This window comes from Solea senegalensis, linkage group LG2 (assembly GCF_019176455.1).
Source record: "Solea senegalensis isolate Sse05_10M linkage group LG2, IFAPA_SoseM_1, whole genome shotgun sequence".
NCBI lineage: Eukaryota > Metazoa > Chordata > Actinopteri > Pleuronectiformes > Soleidae > Solea > Solea senegalensis.
Genome location: NC_058022.1, coordinates 30,717,007 through 30,738,691, shown reverse-complemented (window position 1 = coordinate 30,738,691; position 21,685 = coordinate 30,717,007). Strand labels below are relative to the sequence as shown.

General features: G+C 39.0%; 1 protein-coding gene across 1 annotated transcript in view; it reads right to left on the bottom strand.

Moving 5' to 3' along the window:
* Positions 1 to 5,525: 5,525 nt before the first annotated feature.
* The window catches only part of chrm4a (cholinergic receptor, muscarinic 4a), a 34,670-nt gene continuing 18,510 nt past the window's right edge, over positions 5,526 to 21,685 (bottom strand). Inside the window, exons 2-7 of the mRNA XM_044015959.1 lie at positions 13,700 to 14,298; positions 13,088 to 13,242; positions 12,263 to 12,464; positions 12,081 to 12,167; positions 11,397 to 11,657; positions 5,526 to 9,136 (exon numbers count right to left, since the gene is read on the bottom strand). Of these exons, the coding sequence (XP_043871894.1) occupies positions 8,891 to 9,136; positions 11,397 to 11,657; positions 12,081 to 12,167; positions 12,263 to 12,464; positions 13,088 to 13,242; positions 13,700 to 14,298 (1,550 nt within the window). The 3' untranslated portion in view covers positions 5,526 to 8,890. The remainder of the gene's footprint in view (positions 9,137 to 11,396; positions 11,658 to 12,080; positions 12,168 to 12,262; positions 12,465 to 13,087; positions 13,243 to 13,699; positions 14,299 to 21,685) is intronic.

The window sequence follows — 21,685 nt, the reverse complement described above, 5'->3', positions numbered from 1 at the left end:
GTGCACAACCCTGAGACACGCATTGCCTTTTTCACTGACCTTCTTTAACCTTTTCAGTTGGCTTCCTCCTAATTATTCCAGTTAGGAGTACATATTGGGAAAAAGTGAAATTCTTCAAAATTACATTTTAAAGTGAAATAATATTTTGATGCCTGGTTTTATAATACCATACTCACCAAAGTCTTATATAAGAGGAGCTAAGGAAACCTTAGTCATAGATGCTGTACACCCACTTCATGTTCCCTTTAGGTCAGACTCTGGCCTCATCTGTCGTCACTACTCCACCACAAACCTCTGCTCTCCTCTCTCTCCTGGGGCTCGTGGGGATAAGTGGTGTCACAAACTCCTCCAGTGAGAAGAATCAGCGTTACAACAGCGAACCAGAGGAGTTTAACAGAGCACTGTTTGAAAGAGAGCTGACAGGAAATGAGCGCAGAGAGAAGCTGCAGCACAGTCACTTCCCAAACCTAAACAGGGGGAAGTTAATTGGGCAGTCTGTGTCATGTGTGAAACCTTGTAAATGCCTTGTAAATGTAAATGCCAGAACTCATGGCAGTTCAGTTTTCAGTATATGGTGAGTTAATATATTGTAATTTCAGTCATAGTCAAAGAGTTTTCTAACAGACCACTTTTCCTTCATCTATAGTCCTTTATTCACGTGAACATTACTTGCAGATCAATGGCTTTGTTGTTGCCTACCATATGAATTATGACAAGAATGTTGCGTTCAATTAATAACTTCTTCTTTTGCACTTAAATAATGAAAGATTTCATCGCCTTTCCCTTACCCTTTCAAGGAAATTCCACTCTTGTGTGGGATGTTTTACACTGATTTTCCCTCCAATTTCCCCCCTAACGTCACAAGCACACTACACAACTTTCAGAGTCATAGCATCACAGAGGTGGCCTATTTTAATGAAAAGAGAGAACAGCACTACATGAATCAAAAGAAAAAAAAACAGCTGATGCGGATCGAAGTGGTGGGTTGATCGATTTAAGATCAGATATGATGCTCTGTTTGGAGTTAAGAGAGAGCGAGAAAGAGAGAGAGAGAGAGACACTCACAAACACAGGGAGAGAGAGAGAGACACTCACAAACACAGGGAGAGAGAGAGACACTGAGGGCCCTCTTGCCCTCTATTGATGGGCTGTCACTGCCTTGCTCTCCCGGTTGAAAGACGACTCGCTCTATTGCAGTCAACTTGCAATCAAGCGACTGTATTATCGGGATGAAAATTTTAAACTTGGTTTAAAGGCATAATTTAAGTTTTTCTAAGTGTGTTTGTAGGATTTCTCTGTGAGAGGTTATAATAAGGACATAATCACAAATGCTGCTGCTTTCCTTCTCTCACTCAGTAAAACAGTCAGGCAGTCAGCGCGGTTTCCTTGAACTCCACTGTCACCCATTCATGCCAATTAAATATATCCGCTAATCAGCCACTCTGCCAATCTCTGCGTGAAATATGTCCTTGTACAGCTTCGGAATAATGAAGTACAAACACTTGTTTTCTTTCTACTTCCCTTTTTTGACTGTCAGCACTCTTATATAACACCAAGCATCCATTCTTAAGTTGTTGTTGTCGCTCTTATCTAAATACAGGATTTCATTCTCACTGCAGAAGAGAAGCCAGCTTTTCGCGACTGATGTGGAGAACCTGAATACACACCAGAGAAATAAGTAGATAAAGTGAAGAAAATAGGAAGGAGGTAGAGAAAAAAGATCATATGGAAGAATGAAAAGAGAACACAGAGTTATAGAAAAAAGTGGATGAATACACTGCGAATGTGTAGCTTAGATTCAGCCCATGAGGAAATTCAAAAACAAAAGAAAACCTCCTGGCTGTTATATGTCCTTTTTTGACTAGTTTAATGGCTGGAGGAGAAAAGTGGATGTGTGATACCGCATTTAGAAATAAAGATGTTTTTTGTTGAGGAAAATGATTATACTAAAAACTAAAGGCAAACTAGTATGACTGCAGAGAACCATAATATGTGGATATTCCAAAATATGTCTTAACAGCGAAAATAGGGAATAACTTCATGAAAAACATTTCAAAATTATAAAAAATATAAAAAATTCGATAAAACACTGATGTGCATCATACTCATATTGTTTCATCAGTAATACCCACACTGCAGCATGAATTGATGACATGCCACCACTTTTTTCCCATTTGTACTAACATTTGCAGATTTGATTCAACTAATTTCCCTTAATTTGAGCTCTGATGCCTCTGTTGTTTGTCATGGGAATATTATCAGATATTATTGGGACTACTGTGGTGCCAAATTCTAATATATTCATGGTCATGATCCATGTTTATTGGCCACTCCTCACTGTGGCGCACCAGCCTAACATTTTCATGTATGTCCTATCAAGGACCTTTCCCTTTTTTCTTTTTTTTTTTACAGCGTCCTTGGAGGGCCTTGCTAAATTATTGAACACATACATCACACTAACTTCTACAGTGCGACGACAGAAGCTGCTCCTCTTTGTTGAGGAGTTTTTGAGAAGGGAGAGAGAGAGCGAGTGTAGGTTTCTTCAAACACTGATAGAGATTTAAACTTCATGAGAGAATCCTCAACATTTACAGTACTGTTTATGTTTTAAAATATTTGTGTTTAATTTATCGTTGTTTGTTTGCGTTTGTTGTGGAATGTTTTCATTATGGTTAAATAAAGTTTTTCAAAACAAAAAAAAACAAACCAAACTGACATGAACAAACTTCCTGTTTACATCTGGGAAATCCCGCGAGAGAAAATCAGTGAAACGGGAGGACACAGGTGTGCGTGGAAGAGTCAGGGCACATAACGCCACAGGTGAACGTTGGCACAAGTGTCTCAACTGTTGAGACACTTGGAGTGTGATGTGAAGAAGTGACGGTTAACTCGCTCCCATGTCGGACTTGTGAAAGACATAGTGGCCACAGTTAAAGACACGCGTGTGTGTTTTTATCCCACGTGTTGAGCTAGCAGCGTCGTTAGCTCTGCCGCTGTCATCGCCTGCACCTGTGCGGGATGACAGAGGGGGCGGGGTCGGATGCCGGTGTTCATCACTGCGATGTGAACTGAGGTGAGTCTGAACAGAAACGTATTACCGTTTATAATACGGTTATTCTGTATTTAACCAGTTGATTTTCAGCCTGTTATAAAGTGGTCAATTTAGTGTGTGTGTTGTCATAAACAAATATTTAAGTACGCTTGTATATCTCTCTGCTAAAATAGATCCAGGCTGTGAAAATAAAACGCAATATCTCCGTTCCAACAACTAGATTATTATTCAAACAATCTGGCAGTCATTGCTAATATTCCATTTTCAGGACCTGGATAAGTGGACTCGAACTTATCCATAATATAATATATAATATTTAATTTCAAATGTATAAGTGCTTGTAGGGACACAACATAATTGCTGTTAATTACATTGTGTATTATTTGTAATTATTCAAGGGTTATATTTTATCAGATGAAGGTAAATAATCAAAGAATAAAAAAGGGGGGAAAAAAGGCATATGTTAACCATTAGTTGCCCTGATTTCAAAAATGTCAGCAACTATAAAAAACCACCCTCACCTTGAAATAAATCAACAAAAAGCTATGAAGTTTATGTCAATGAAAACATTATTTAAATGGCAGTGTTTCTCATACCAGTTGTTTTATACCTCATTGGAAGAATACAATAAAATAACTATGAAATTCAAAAATCAGGAACAATCTATATTAATTGCAAGCTGTTTTTGCAATATGTATATTCTGCTTTTCCATATTGTGATGAAGTAAAATTTTCTACACATTGTGCAGCCCTAATGTATACATATATACATATTTATGTACACTGTGTGTAGTATGGGTGATAAACACAAGGGTTTTACCGTTTGCAGGTCTTTGGAGCAAAAAAAATCACATAAGGATCACTTGCCTTAAGGGATCCTTATATAGATGGAGGCACTGAAAGGGCTACATTATTAATTCAATTTTAATAACTGCTTCTGTGATTTCATGTTCTCTTTTGTTTGCTCCTCTGTGACACTTAACTGGGAACATTTTTATTTGTGGACAAAACAAGGTATAGGAAGGATATTATTATTATTATTATTATATAGGATATTATTTTTGATGCATTTTTACATTCTCAAAGACACAAGAACTGTTCATAAAACTAATGTGAATTTTGATGCAGATTGAACAATGTAACATTGTAACTGTCACATTAGGTGCTGTTATGAGTAAAAGTCAAAAATAATTATTGTGATTTGTGGTAAGCTGTGACTCATATAAAACATGTCAAGTTTGGCTCAGATTAGAAAGTGTAACTGGGAATTTTTGCAACGGCTTAAAACATTAACTTAAAAATTCACAAATGTATCCTCTGTGTATCATAAGCAAACAACTAGGCTCATTCTCAGTGAACTCCTGTCTGATTTGACTGTGTTCTGCTTCTGTTTTAGCCTGGTTGTATACAACACAATATTATGTCCATCAAGTTCACACTAAAGGCTCCTCATCATTTAAACTGTTCAGCTAAAGACAGTGGTATCAACCAATGCTTTTTAATTGGCCAGCTAGTGACGGCTGATAACATCTGCCAGCAGCGGTTTTGTCACGACAGCTGGGAATCGTGTGTGCTCTCAAGCTGCCGTGAAGACACACTTGCCTAACTGTGGCTTTAACTGTCCCTCTATTTGATGTGTGTTCAAGTTTTGCAGTAACAAAGTGTCAAAGTGATAGACCATTTTGCATTCCCCTATCTTTCTATGAAAGATCCAGAGAAGTCACAACACAGCAAACTGATCTGAAGTCTTGTCCACCAGATGTGATGCAAAAAAAAAATGCTTTGTTGTTGAATTAGTGAGCAAAATGCTGCTCCAGGGGCTGGATTTATCCAAAATAAATCCACTTAAAGATGCAGTAGGCAGTATGTTTTTGGCATTAAATCAATTATGCCATAATAAGCTTTGAGCATCATGTAAATCAAGTAATGTGGGAGAGAGCAACATTCTGCACCACCTCTGATGAGAGACTATGACCAATCACGGAGCACTTCAGAGAGAGCAGACGCTCCTGGATTAAGAATTATTTCTTTTTTTCATAAAATATGATTTTAAGAAAAATCACTGAGCACTTTAAGACAGTAGGAACATCAAGCCGATCCACCACTGGAAATATTTTATTCCATACCCTATAGGTTTTGGTGGGCTGCAGTTTGGCCCAGTTTGGCCGAGAGCTTTTGGGTCTTGATCTATTTTGTGGTTTCTGTGAATGTTGAATTATTATTTTTTGGTTTGTTGAACTTGATATTATGACTGACAACTGTTTTGAGTTTGCTGGTTATTCTTTACTCCTGTCCTGTCACCCAACATTACATGCGTTTTCTGAGAGGCTTCCATGCTACAGCGTACTCTCCCCCATCTGTGCATGGGTTTTCTCTGGGCACTTCAGTTTCTACCCACAGTCCAAAAACATGCAGAGCTTAATTGGACACTCTAACATTGACCTTAGGTGTTTACCCTGTGATGGACTGACAACCTGTCCAGTGTGTACACTAAAGAATAAAGTGCTAGACAATGAATTCATTTATGAAAATAGGCCACGGCATTCTGAAATTTGGGAATGTCTCAGCTTGATAATCACAAGAATAAAAAGAAATGCGAGTGTTCCTAATTAAGTGCTCAGTGAGAGTATATCCTCTCTGCAAAGCCTGTGGTGTCATGATTTTGTTTTGGACCATTTCTCTCATCAGACTGAGCAGTAGGTGCTCGACTGAGTCAGGACAAGCTGCTGAGCCATGCTAAGCCGACACAGTCGCATTATAAAGCAAAAGAAACCCGACCCAAGTCCTGCTGAGTCATGGCAGCTTTTTCAGCACTTTAGCTGACAGGACAATGTTTCACTTCTTATATGGGATAGCCACATTTGGGATCGCCTCATTAAAATTCAGGATTGTGTCTTTAAAACGCCCTAAACTGCGCATAAACGAGTCACAAGTACTTGTTGGTACTTCTCATGAGGAACGCTTCCCCTGCAACATCAGCACAAACCAAACTGCTGCTTGTTTATCATGGAATATTACGCAGCAAATTCATTCAGTAAAACACTCCCAGTAAGTAAATTTCCATTAACTGAAGAATCATAAATGGGTGAAACATTAATTATTCACAAAAGTGACTTGAAAAAGGCTCTCTAGCTCACCACCTTCCAGCCCTAGTCATTTATTTTGAAGTGCCACTGGGGACCTCATAATTTATAGTGATCTTATTCAAGATTTGTGTTTAAAGTGAGTTTAAAGAACATTTTTAAACAAATATTAAACGGATTATCACTATAATATCGTGAGGCAAGAAGTTGTGACATGATATTTTCATATGTATAGTTTTTTGGTACGTAAAAAGCAACACTTTTCTCTTAGGCATTTCCGATATCTTATGTATAACAAATGAGGCTTGAAGTGGGAATTCAAATACGTTCTGTGACTTTACTTTAACCATTAACATTTCCTTCTTACAGAGGCTTCACAGATCTGGACCCTGTCAGAATCTGGACAACAGAGAGTAACTACCTGAACACACCTGTCTGCAGCGACAGCAGATTTATGCTTCTCAAGGTAATGAGCAACTGTTGTGGAAAATGTTTACACTCTCCACCTGCTTATAAAAATATTCCTACCCATCTGCCAATTTAAGAGAATATTTAAATTTAAAGAAGTAGAGAAACCCATGGTGTAGCTTTTGAATATTCAGAATGCTGTATCAGCAGTTTGAGTCATTCACATAGAAGTGTATAATGAACACTGCGGCTTATACAGACTGATGTATGATTTAATAGGATTAAGCTTCAGAGATTCTGGTTTCAAGGGTCGCCAGGTCGAGGCTCGGATGGCTATCCTTGGCGACTACTTCTTCTGTTGTTTTTACCTGCTTGGTGACCGGGACTTACACTCCACCTACCGGTGGGGCGGAACTTCAGTTTGCGTATGCGCTGTCCACGTGCAAAACAAACAAAAAAGATGACTCCTTCACTCACTTTCCCTTTTCCAAACTCAGCTGGAAACTACGGTGGCCTTTGCGTACCTGAGAGGATGTCGTTCTTTTTCGTTTGCTTCGTGGCGGCCGTTAACTTGAGGCTTATTCTGCGGCTTTAAAAACAAAACAGTTTTCTTACTCAATTAAAATCTTTAAAACAAGTTAGGGTTCTCTTCCTAGTTCTTCCCTTGCCAGTTCTGTGAGTCTGAAAAAGGTGCTGTGGTGTTACCAAGATTGCTGGCAAGTAGAGACACTTTTCTAGACTCTTGCTCAGTCTGTATTCCTGCAGCTAACTACATGAGAATGTTATTAGCATTGACAGTATCTATTCTGATTGACTGGTGTCAGATTATATGTGATTATGGCTGCAGCCATGGCTATTCTGATTACCATAGTATTTAATTGGTGGTGAATCTGTCCCTGGACACAGCTGGAGGCACAGGTGTAGAAGTATTTGTTGTGTGCAGGTTAATGATGAGAACCTGCTCTCCACTTACTCTTCACTCTACCAACTGTCATTCAGTTGCAGAGTAAAGTATGAACCAGTTGTACATCCACTGCAAACTCTTAAATCCGTTCTGTCACTCACATCTTTCTCCCTCCTTTTTAAATAAAGACAGTTTGTCTTCCTCTAAAATATGGTTATAAAACCACAATGACACTCGTTCTTTATTACATTCTCAAAATCACTTCATAAATATATACAATATCCTCTTTTTAACTGTCTAATATATGTAGTTGTAGATGGTTTGTTGATTAAAAAATAAGTGTCAAGTATTTTTTTTTCTGGTCACTTGAATTAAATTTCTCCATCCATTACTCCAACTTGCAATAAGTTGAGTGTGGTGAATTTAAATTTTCAGGATAGTTAGGAATGGGGAATATCCTTAATATTTCACATGAGTGACTTGATGATGTTGTATAGCTGACCAAAATACAGTCTTAAATAAGATCATGATAAATCATGAGGTTCTGTGGCACTTGAAAATAAGTGATTAAGATTGTTTTTTGTTTTTCCACATTGAAATGTTAATTTAATGACATAGTGCTCTAAGCTCCACCCCAAAACACTGGAATTCATGTTTTTTTGAAAGTAATGATATGAAATAAATGCAGGTAGAAAATAAACCACAAGCCTCAGTTTTCACTTTACAAAATTTAGTTTCTTCCGAAAATGTAAGGCTAAGTGATTTCAGCGTGTTTTGTGACATTTGTTTAAAGGCTGATTTTTTCTTTTTTTTTTTTTATAATTATCACAGTAACATTGTGATTTGCAGTTATTTTGGTGACAAGTACTGTGGCATGACCTTTTCATGTCCTCCATCTATACATCCACTCAACTCTCCAGATGGACCACTTCCTCTCCGTGCACGTTGCTGCATTTTCTACCATTGTCTGCTATTATATACTTTTATTGGTCCTGTCATTCATATATATCACTCCATCCATCCACACCTGCATTCATCTGTTATTTTCCCTCCGTCTACATTTCCTCCTAATTTCTCTGCCCATTATAACCCCTGCTCCACCACTGCAATTATTTTCCCTTTGTCTATGAAGCCATGTTTCCATTCAGTGTGTGATTTGTTTCCCACTTACGGGAAGCTGAGCAGTTTTCACAGTCCCAGCTCTGTGCTTGTATCCCTCTCTGAGTCTATATGTACCACCTAGGATGACTGGCATTCATTTGCAGGATAAACAATGGTTGCTCATTCCCTGCAAACAGATGTCCGATCTCTGTTGAGGGAAGCCGCCTTCTAAATTCTGCCGTCCATTTCTCGTCTCAGCTCTCTTTCACTCACCTTTCAGCAGCCTTTCCTTGCCTCACCGTTCTTCCTCATCCATTCCACCCTCAGTCTCATCCTTCCATCTCATCTTGTACCTATGTTTTTATACTGGCACAGCAGCAGGTTCTTGAAAGTCTTCTTGAATGTGGCGTTGCACAACGCGTAACAAGCCGGGTTGATAGTAGAGTTGACGTAACACAGCCAGTAGCCGATGGCCCACACGGTGTCGGGGACACAGGACTGGCAGAAGGTCGAGATCAACACCATGACGTTGTATGGCGTCCATGTGATGATGAAGGCCAACAGGATCGCAAAGATGGTTTTTGTGACCTACAGAGAAAGGGAAGAAAAGGAAAAGCAGTGTAAGAGAGGACTGTTGTTTTTCATTTGTTTACTCTGTGGTTCGAAAAGCAGTTTGCTTTTTTTACATAGTGAGTGAACACTGCAGTTTTGTGCCGTTTAGCACGATAACATGGCTGCTGGCACCACAGGTTGCTGCTACACAGCCTGTGGTTTGATCTCATCATGCTGCATCACTGTAACTTTTGTAGCTCAAAATAAAAGAACTAATTTACCAGACAAAACAAGTGACATAGGTGGCTAATCGCTTTGAAATATCATAAGCACTGTTGATGGTCTTCATCTGACTGTGAAATTGTGTTTTTTTTCTTTCTTTATTGACATTGATTATTCAGTCAGAACTTGGACTGAGTCACAAAAACCGCTTTCAGCTGTGCACTCAAGTATGAACATTTTCTGAATATTGTCCATAGGGGCAGCACATTTGGACCCAAGTGTCTGTAGAAGTTGCTGAGGACATTCTCTGGATCATGTCCAAGCAAACTCGAGAGAATGCAGCAGGCGAAACACAACGTGTAGCCTGCCCTTTTCATCACGTGTAAACAGCAAACTCTTGCAATGCTGCTTTCTGGGGTCAAGAGTTCCACTAGTAATGCCCTGTGAATATTCAGAGCTTTGTTGGTGTGGGGCTGGGTGTTGGTTGGTTGGATGGATGCTATTTTCTATCCTGAGCTCTGAGCTTCTGTCAAACAGACGCAGGTGTTTTAGCCAATGGTAGCCCGTCCTTACTCTTTACGGCCCTGTAGTTGCTCAAACCCTAACCCTTGATACTATCGGTTAGTTTTGGGGCTGTAACTGGAAGTGCACTTCATCTTATGTGCGTCACTTTTGCAGAAACACTAAGTGAATGCTCATTCATTTTTATTAGGAAATTATTTATTTAAAATGTATTCTCTGGCCATTCATAGATGATTAGCTGATTTATCGTTTATATTTTTAATTTAGCGTTAGTTGCTCCTGCTGCCATCATAAAAAATAGTGTGTTATATTGATAAGATATTGTTGTTGATACAGTAAAATCTCCCACACCCCCAAATTTGAAATTGATTGACCCATGGAGATGCTGAGTGAGTCAGAGGGAGATTTTGTGAGGCTGAAAATAGAAAAGAAATTGGTTGAAGATGCATGCTCTGTTATTTTAGAAGCCCAGAGGATGCTTTTCAAATGCCATTTGTCAGTGAAAACAATAATTAAGTGAAATGGCTGGAGCAGAGCAGTAACTCGTCGTGGCAAACAGCTGCAGCTTTACATCATTTACACTCTGGTGAGCGGAATAGGCACAGTCCCACCTGTACACCAGCAACATATGCTGCTACACAGAAGCAATCCTTTAACTGTCTCTCTCTATAATGAAAAATAATATCACTCTCACTCACAGTATGATCAGTAAATGCAGAGCATCACTATTGTTATTCATCAGACTTGTTCCCACATTCAGACCCTAACTGTATTTAGACCCCGACTGTGCTGTGCTTCGCAGAGAACTAGCCTGAGACACGATGGCTCATACTTATTGGAAATATGGCTGCCAGAAGGGGTCATTAGGAAAAGCAGATATAAGCCACTTAAATATAAGCCTAAATAAATGTCACCTGCTTCACCTGAGTCCATGCTAAATGAATGTGTTTGCAGTTAATTAATTAATTGTTATTTTTCAGTTAGACAGCCTTTTCTGACTGGAAATTCCCATACTAAAGCTTGCAGGGGGCATGGCAGCTGCTGGTCTACTACTGCCTTATTTGAGAAGTTTGTGTTGTTGCAGTTTGTTTAAATGAATGATTTTAAACACCAAAGTCACCAAATAACATATTTGACCTAACTGATAGGGGAAGCAGTGGATAAACAACTTCTGCATGCCATTTTCTCTGTGGACTTTGGTGCGGCGGGGTGAACTGTTTCCATGGCAACACAAACTTTAGACTTTTCCAGTCAAAAACACTATCTAAAAGTAAGATGAAGCAGTGAACACATTCTTAAAATATCAAGCAAAAAAAACACAACTATCCCTTAAATAAATATATGGTTAAAGTTCATGCAATATTAGTTTTGTTTGGAGAGCTGTGCAGTCACCAGAGCAAGAAATTCATTTAGAAATTATTAATGATGTTTTGTCAGTGAGCAACTGTTAATGACATGTTTGTCTTTTCTTCCGCCACCATTAAATGTAAATATGTGTTAGAGTGTACTGTCTGCAGTACAGTTTCTGTCTGTGCAGTGTCACTGAACATACTTTCTTCTCTCTGGCAGCCATCTGTCTTTTCCTCTTGATTTGGCTTCTTGCAATGCTGGCGAACTTCCTCGCCACAGTGCGAGGGCGGCTAATCGGGATGGAGTGCCTCTCGGCTCCATCCACAGGCGGAACAATCTCTATAGCCGTGATGCATTCGTCCCCTGCCTGCTTCGTTACAATCTTGATCTTGGACCACCTTGAGTTGGGGTTGATTTTAGGATTGGCTGTTGTCGTGGCAACTGGGCTGGGATTTGTTGCAGCCTGCAGTGAAAAATAAAAGACAGCTTTGTTTGCCAGCTTGACCGGTTGTAAGGTGCATGAAGCTGCGTGGATTTAAGGAATGAAATTCAATCAAAACTGTTATTGTGTACAGCAACAGAAGTGCTTTAAATGCTCCTACAGAAAGACAGAACCACTGCGTTACATTTATTTGTTTTGAATGTATCTTGTTAAATGTGAAATAGCATTTGTCACCTTGAATTACTCTAGCCAGAAAATGAATCTTGACAAAATGACTTTTATTCCCTTTCACAAAATGTTCTTGGTATCTAAATTATTTTTTGAATAAAATAAAATGTCTGAAATCCTTGACAGGTCCAAACCTCTGTATGTGCAAGTTTAATATGTGGTGCAATCTGTTTTTGTGTATCACTATATTGGTTGTGCAGTGTGTGCTTGACAAACCTCAGATGTGACTTTGTTGGCATTGTCCTTTACTTCTGTCGGGGGAATGAAAGCTGTGGATGAATCATTGGAACTCTCTTTTTCCTCCTATAGACACAGATAGAGAAGCTACAGCTCACACATTTTGTATTGCTGCAATGACCAAACGTTGGCTGTGACGTTGATGGTGTTTGGGTTGGCACCTGTGTGAGTCCTGGACTGGGCTGTGCCCGAGCCTGAGGCTGAGCTTGGTTTGGTTCCTCCACTCTGCCGTTTTTTACAGCCTCCGGTGCTGTGGTAGATGAGTCCACGCTGAGTTTAGGTCTGGAGTGCGGACTCGCATGAGGACTGCTCTCATTGTTGTTGTTCTGCTTTAACAGGTGACTTTTCATCAAACTGGGAGTCCTGGAAAAAAATAAAACAAAAAACGCCTGATATTTTTTCTCTTAAATTCACATATTTTTTTGTTTGGTAAGAATATTTTAAATGTGTCTTTATGCATGCAGAAATGATGCACAAATATAACTCCATGACTGTACACACTATAAAACAGATATGAATAATTAATTTAGTTCACATTATGCTAATTAATAGCACTGGAAAATGTATGTATGATTAATTAATGTTAATAGCCTGGGTAACATGAACCTGGCGCCATTTTTTGACTAATTGATTTTTGATTGAACACAGTTATGTTGTCAAGTCTTATGACACATCCACTGTTCAGGATCTTAGACTGTAGATAAAAAAATTGCACAATCTTCTGGTTGGAAAAGTGTTGCTTAGTAGGGTATGATGAAAGTAGCGGTTAGCCACACCAGGGGACCACTGGGTGCATAAAGAACTCAGTTTAAAAATAGACATTTATGGGAAAATTACTCTATTTCTTGCTTTATTTATAACATCAGTGAACGGTTTCCTGAGGCGTTAATGGTCCTCGACCCAACAACTCTCCACTACACTGCACCCACAGTATTCGTAGAATGCACAGTGCAGTTTACAGTATTTGTTTCCATTGTTGAGCTTACTTTATTCCCTTCTTCTTCTCCTTCTCTGGTTTGTGTTTGGAGACCCTGCTCCTGGAGGCCAGGGAAATGTGGATGTACAGGACAGTCATAATAATGACAGGAAGATAGAATGCTGCTATAGCTGTCCCAAACGTCACTGCAGGGTTAGAAAGGAACTGTAGAAAGAAAAATAATCATTTTCATGACTAACGAAGAATGTTTACACAGATCACCGTTGTGCTTTGGGCATAACATACTTCAGTTGTGCAAAGTTCAAATGCGTCATTTTGTGTCTTCTGGTTTTGAGTGCCTCATTTAATTTTAACTAAATAACACAACTTTACTGACCACAGCAGCAACATATCAGTAACTCCTCTGTTGTGCGATTGTCAATGGAATCTAGTGTGAGGGAGTAAGTGCTTCTACCTTCGGTAGAAAATTGTTGTAAACGTGTATATAAAAATAGATGTTGTCTCTAGGTTGGGAGATTGAAACCAATGTAGGAGTGTCTGAAACATGTATCCTCATCAGTTGGCAACTCTGTTGGTTTGTCTTTAAATCTTCAAGAAAATTATTTGTAGTTCTTTTTTTTCTCTAATGACGAAATGATCAGTAAAGTTTGACGTACTGTACCTGTATGTAGCACTCTCCAGGGGGCACTGTTCGCTCTCCAACTATAAACTGCCAGAACAAGATGGCAGGAGCCCACAAGATGAATGACAGGATCCACGCTGCTGCGATCATCAACCCCGCCATTTTAGTTGTCCGTCTTGCTGGATACGTTAGGGGTTTGGTCACACAGAAGTAGCGATCAAAGCTGATGATCAGCAAATTCATCACTGAAGCATTTGACACTACATAATCTAGAGCTAGCCACAAGTCACAGACCACAGGCCCGAGCGGCCAGTAGCCAACAATGATGTAGACCGTGTACAAATTCATGCTAAAAACTCCGATGATCAGGTCGGCACATGCTAATGAAAATAAGAAATAGTTGTTGACTGTTTGCAGGTGTCGGTTCACTTTGATGGATAGCATGACCAAAATATTTCCTGTGACAGTAACAAAGCTGAGAGATCCTGTCACCACGGAGATGAAAAACATCTCCAGAGCTTTATACGGACTTCCCGCCCCTGTTCCATCGTCCACAGGAGAACAGGAAGTTGAATCATTGGTGGACACGTTGCATGTTGCGTTGGAGAACAGGTCAGATGATTGGTTGACTGATGAACCTGCAGGAACACAGACATTAGAGGATTATCATTGTGACAAGGCTCAAAAACAGTGTCGTAGAGATGGAACAAAATACAATATACTTGTGCATTATGAGGAAAAAGGGACTTGAAAATGCTATCTAGCCTAGGAACATACATTTTAACATCAGTAACAAGTTTGGCTTTTTGCACATTTTCTTAAAGCTTACAGATGAAAACCAAATGATGTATGAGTATGGACCATAGACCATATACGTATAAATAAATAAAAAATGGATGGAAGCCTATTTGATGCTATGGGAAAATTACCCATATTATTTTAAATAAATACTGCACATGATTACGTTTTTTTAAAATGAACAATTATGACAGTAATGTCATAAAGTGCAATTATTTTGTCCTACTAAGTGCTTGACAAAAAAAAACACTAAGAAAAACTAATAAGAGCAAATTAAGCCATTAAATTAACAACCAAGAAAATAAGCCATAAAATCATAGAAACATATTATCACACAAACCATTTTTGAAAGTGATTCAACAGATTAAATTGAGTTTGAAACCTTGATCTCGAGTCATTGGCAACTGTGTGCCATTTGTTCATGTCACCTTTGATTTACAAAGGCCTGCATCTTTACATGTCATGGTTTGATAGTTTGTTGATTCAGACATGGTCACTGGTGCCAAATATCAAAGTCCTCTTTGAACTGTTGCTTGCTGACCATGATCTTTATCCATGTAAAGTTGAAATCTGGGAAGAAGGTTAATTGTAAGCTTTTCAGTTCTGATGCACGTACTGCTCCTCACTTTAGGGAGGAAACATAAATGGACTGCACACAAAGAACTTCATACTACAGTTATCACTCACATTTACTGGATATTTCTAATGCTTTTTGCAATCGTTTCTATTCACACACTGCTGAATAGGTGCAATTTCTCTCCCTTTTACTCGTCACATCTGTGGAACACATGTTCATCGCTTCTTTTAGATCTCTAGATTCTTTGGGTTTCATGGTGGTACCCTCTAAAAGTTTATTTAGGTTTAATAATGTTTTATAACAGCAGGATTTTTGTAAGTGCCTTGAAATATGGTAACGCAAACCAAACCATTACTCAAAAAGTATGGTGTCACGCTAAAACACCTAAAATATCTCCCAGATTGCTTAGCCCACATATTGAAAACAGACATGTACAAATGATGTTGTAAAGCCTCTAATTTCCCCGGCTTGCCATCACCTGCATTAAAAACATTAATTGATTGTTATCAGAGACAGCCACTCTCTCTCTATTAAATGAGTTTGAATATTAACAGAACGACTATGCTCTCTCAGCATCCTCTTAAAATAACGATACTGTATGTATTTCAAATCTAAACTGAATTCACCGCACAGATTAGTTAGTGGCTATGCATTAATTCCCTCTTAATCATAGTGCCTCAAAGCAGTGCCAGCAAGAAAAGCACACATAAATACACATTATTATTACATTCATGTGTTAGAAAGGTTTTAACATTTAGTCTCAGCCCTTGGCAATATTTTAATGTCCTTACGTAAGCAGAATAAGCAGGTTGAAACCCAGGTGATCACCGAGTCTTTCCAATCCAATACTAGGCAAAACCCTCCCGTTCTATATGCAACTAGGGAGCCATGAGTGTTTATTATTCAAGATTCAGATACTTAATATATTTTCATTACAGCATGTTCTGCATCTTCTTTTCTGAGGTAACTTTGTCTCCATATAACTGCAACCCAACTGCATACACTGTCTTTTAACCAAGCAACACAGCACAGCAGTAAACACTAGGGGTGTAACGATCTCGATTGTACATTGAATATTGATCGTAAAGATGTCACAATCTCGATAGAGAGATAGATAGGCCAGAGGGGCCCGACAGCCCGAGGACCGGTCTTCGGGACAATTACCACATCATTACTCGGACTCGGGTCAGGCTCTGGCTTTTTTTAATTTGCCAATGAGAAAGTTGTTTGTGTTTAAACTTAAAGCCTTTTAAGCGGTGACACTTGAATGCAACCCACTCTGCGCCCAACTGTCACTCAACTGTCATTCAGATTCATAGATCACCACTCCCACCTAATACCATGCTGAATTAGCCTATTTTTTATCAACATTAACAGCCTCCATTTTTTTATGGGAGGCTTGTGCCCAGATTTTTAGCCAGGCCACTACATCTCGACCTTCAAAGCAAAGGTGGAATCGAGTATTTAACCACACCCCCGTGTGATGTGCCTGCAGGCATGCCAGAACACAGTGTTGTGGTCTTGCTTTGCATACTTTTTTAATCGACATAAAAAAAGTTCCATAAAGAGAGTAGAGTTTGTGTTGTAAAACCTGCCTCTTTGCTTGATTTTAATTGGCCGTTGGGGTCAAATGTGATCCTGACAAGTGCTGCAACTCATTGAATTTGGAAAATATTTTTATGTGCATCTGAAACCCTCTTGGAAAAAGGCTCTTAAGGGAAGCACCAAAGAAGAGCGCGGCAGGCACGACATGCAAACAATGCTTTCGCTGGTTAAGTGTTCCTAGGAATGCGTCTCTGTGTGATGAAATTAGACACTTGGCTTAACAGCAGTGAATGAATCAATATTTTATTTGATTAAATAGATAATTGCAGTTGGAGACAAAGAAGACCAATTAAAAATTTGCGCTCAGCCTCAGTAGCACAACCCAAGCTTGTAATTTCAATAGCCTCATTAAGACAATTACATGATAAGCCAATTATCATCTTTAACTTCACCAGCAGGTCTGGGCTCAACGCACTGCATTATTTCAAGAAAAAGAAGCGAAAAACAATGGCCAATGCAAATGAACGGGAAGGGGGTAAGTGAAGGAGAGGTGGGTGAAAATAAGAATGGGAATGAGAGAAGAAGATAGAAGAGTGATAGAGACCAGAAGCATTTCAAAAACCAACGTCATTAATAACAAATATCATCTTCATCATTTCGTCCAAGGTGTGGCATCATGCCTCTTGCCCCAACACCATCTGGAATTGGTTCCAACTCATGTGACCCTCAGAAAAGGACAAGCTGTAGATGAAGGGTGGATGAGGATCATGTCAACATTGGCAGTAATGAGTAGCTACATGATATGTAGTAATAGTTAAAGTTGTTGTATTTGAGCTGTGGTGTTGAAGCTGTGGAATCAGGGATACCTGTGAAATAAGAACAACTAGAAATAGGGGACAGAGAGGAAGGGCACAAACTAGGGGGAGGTAGAGAAAGTTATTGTCATGATTAAGTGTGAGTGCTGAGAAGAGGAGGAGAGAGCGAGAGAGAGAGAGAGCAAGAGGGAAAGAGAGGGAAATAGAGAGTGCTCACTAAATTATGGCTGTTCCCCCAGCAGCCCAAGCCTATGGCAGCATAACTACGTGAAGGTTCAGAGTTGACTTGAACCTGCCATAACTATAAAATATGTTAAAGAGGAAAGTTTTAAGTTGAACTTTAAATGTAGGGAGAGTGTCTGCCCCCAGGAAACAAAGTGGAAGCTGGTTCCACAGGAGAGGAGCTTCTACTCTTAGAGACCCTGGGAACTACAAGCAGGCCTCCATCTGCACAGCCGAGTGGTCTATTTGGGTAGTAGGGAATAATCATCTCTTTGACATATGACGGGGCCAAATCACTAGAGTGCTTTCTATGTGAGGAGGAGGATTTTATATTATATTCTAAATTTTACACAGAGCCAGTGTAACAAGCTTCAGCACTGATGTGATCTCTTTTCCTCGTTCCTGTCAGTACCTGTGCTGCTGCATTCTGAACCAACTGAAGACTCTTCAGAGACTTTTTAGAGCATCCTGATAATGAGTTACAGTAGTCTAGTATAGAGGTAATAAAGGCATGAATAAGCTTTTCAGCATCCTTTAATAACAGGATGTTTCTGATTTTTGTTATGTTGCACAGGGGGAAAAAGGCTGTTGATTTGAGAGGAACTAATCAATCACATCAGCATCACATTGAGACCCGCAGCTCATACCACCCAATCACATCAGCATTACATGGGTAAAGAGCAAACCGTACAATAAACTATATACATAATTCCAAAAGGGAGTAAATTCAGTTCCAGGTTTTCCAATGCTCAGTTCAGAGAAAACAAACAATCTCAACACTCCTGCCACACCGGTAGTGAGTTAACCCGACATCCAACCTTATGAAGCAAGAAGCAGGTGTATGTGATGAAGGTGCTGATGTTTGGGTATGGCTTGGCATCTTGTCCACGTCTGTGTACTCCTACACACACTGCCGAAATATTCACATCCAACTCCAACAGGAAACTAAAAAAAACCCTGTCCTGTTCAACTGGCTATGGAAGAAATAAATCATTCTGCCCATGTTAATTAATTCATTTTTTCAAAACCTGTGTGTCAAAGCATTACTGCTTTGTTCTTCAAATAGACCCAAAGTGACAGTGAGGCAGTATATATTTTTTTACCACTGAAATCCCCTTATTTCACATGTAAGTAGCAAAACAATTCTACAAATGCAATATAACACTTTCCAAAAATGCTAGCAGTTAACAGCTTGCCTCTTTATCTTTCCACATACACAGCACTTAGTCTTTTGTTAGCTCTTAGCTAGCTTGACCTTATTAAGTACAATAAACGCTATTTTCGAGGCACCCAATAATGACCTGCTTGTCACTCTGCTCCAGTCTGCACTGCGCTGCGCTGCCAAGTTGCTCTATCTGCAGCCACAGACACCGGGAAAGACATGCCCCGTCTCAGGTGAAGACTCACCTCTAGGGAAGACACAACGATTATACCTGATTTCTGAGCAGGTCTTGTGTAACTTTCAAATACGTGTAATATAGTGCAATCATAGTAATATAATGTAATTTTACATAGTAATTTTAATTTGTATGAACAATTGACTATTTACATATTCCCAAAAAGGAACCAACAGATCATAGTCAGGATGGCAGGGTTTACAGACACCTTATAAATTCCTCAGAATGTAAGGCTTTTCTGAATTTGACAGCAATGCTTTCAAGTTTAAGCCTTGCTTCCTCGCGTATGTGGCTCTGCAGCTCTGCAGCTCTTCTCCAAACTGTCTTATCTCACTGATAAGATAAAATGATATATAACAAAATAATTGGTGCAGGTGCAACTTTGTTTGGCTTTGTGTGGGCAGGATTTTTGGTGTTTTGAGCAAGGAAAATTCCATGAATTATTTTGTATTCTTATAGTGGACAATGACCCTCCCAAATCTAGAACAGAAGGAAATGTGTGGCATCAACACAGGAAAATAAATGTGTCCCAGTTTCCTTCCCAGCCATTTACTCACAGTGGTTGTCACAGGACTGATTACTAACGACCGAATATTCACACAGTCAAACCCCAGTAACCCACTTCACATTGTTTATAGTCATATGCCCTGTTACAGTTCTCCAATTGGCAGGACACATGGTGGTGACGACCCCAGGTACATTTCTGGGCATGTAGTGTGCAGGACACTTAAAGGATCTATAAAATACCCTTTTTATTAAAACACACAGAGGAAAGATGACAATTTGCTGTTATGTCCAATGTTTTTATGTTTGTGTGTTGCCGTTGAATGTTAATCTTGAGGTAATTTTCATAACATTTTGGGGCAGTTTTTGGATCTGATGGCCTGCTGCTGGGGCTGCCATGGTCACTGTGGACGCTTGAGTCACTGTCCACAATTATTGTTGTTGGAATGAATAAGAAACCACACACAAAGTTATTACTCTCCCATTAGACACTACTGCTTTCCTCATTATTTTTTTCTGACTTAGAGGGGCTGTATCATGAATTATGACAGTTGCATCACATTTGCACTTGTTTATTGTGAGTGTCAGACACTCAAAGGGAGGAGTTGAATAGTTTGATGGCCATAGTTGGCATATGTGCACAGATAAACAAGGTGAGACAACCAATGGATGATGGGAGAAGGAAAATTAGGTAAATGAGAACAGTGTGGAGAGTAAAAGAATACAGTATATCATTATAGAAATTTAATTTGGACACTGAGCCTCATATCAGCAATTGATGGCCTAAAACCAATCAATGATCTAAATGAGCATAACCCTAAGCCATAGTCTGGACAAACAGAAATAACATAATATTTCATAATATGGCGTAAATAAGGATTACATATTATGAATATTATGGATTACCCATGGGAAAATGGAGGCCAATGAGCATTAATACCATAAGTATGTGATAATATAGATGGACTGCTTTACAGTGGTGGCCCTGCAGATGAGCTACAAGCCTTTGTTAGCTGCCTTTCGTGTTGAAAAACGGACAGTAGATTATTAGCTATTTAGAATCGCTAGCTACAGCTTGCAGGCTTACTGGTTAGCAAACCAAACTTTTATATAAAAATAATTCCAGTTTAATTTCCAGTTGTTCTTCCTCCGTCATTTTGTACCTTGTTTTCTGCATCTGCTTCTTCTTGTTCTTCTTTGTCAACTTAAACGTTATCACGTTTCAAACACAGTCTTTTCTGTGACCCAATCAGCATCGAGTAGGAGCTTTTTTCCCTGAGATGGGGCGTGTCGTTCTCTAGGGGGCGTAGACAGTGTAATTTTAACTTATTTATGGCTATTTTAAATGATTACCTTATTTTTTTATACCTGACTTACCTACTTTTCATCAATCAACATGTTTAAATAATTCCTTACATTTTAATCAATTATCATTCTATTTTAATTAACTGTTTTCTGTTAAATGAACTGTTAAGTGACATTTTAATTTGAGTTACAATAAGCTGCATTTGGATATTGCAATTACTTTGTGATTAATTGTACAGCCCTACTCCAGAGTCAACAATAAGCCATGGAGAAGCAATGTTGACTTATCTGAAAGAACCGTGATGTCTGCCGCATCTCTTCTTTTAAACCAAGGCTGAACATTTTTTTTTCTTTTATTCAAATAATTACTAATTTCTTAGACTAGACTGCAAATTGTTTCCTTTTTATGTAAATGTTTCAGTTAGCTTAATCTATTATGTTTTGCCTTGGTGCATTTTATGAAATGAGTTATACAAACAAAACAGCCTTTCTTGAAGTCCAAAGACATTAAGAATTCAATATTAGGACATTATGTCCACTCTATAGCATTGAGTTCAGTCTCTTATTGAATAAAGGGCAGGACCAGAAGATAAGTATAATCTTCTGTTTCTGGGTGTCTGAATACATCTTTAATACAAAAAAGGACTGAACATTTATGTAACTCACAGGGGTGATGATGAAGATTTTAGCAGACAGGTAGAGGATGACATGAGTGTGGAAACACAGAGGTTTCTGAGCTGGAATCAGACCACTGACCTCGCTGTCACCACAAATGTGTTGCAGTCTGAAAATGCAGTGGCAAACTCAAGTTGACTGCCTAATTTAGCACACACATTTCACTTAATTATGTTCTCTTAATTAA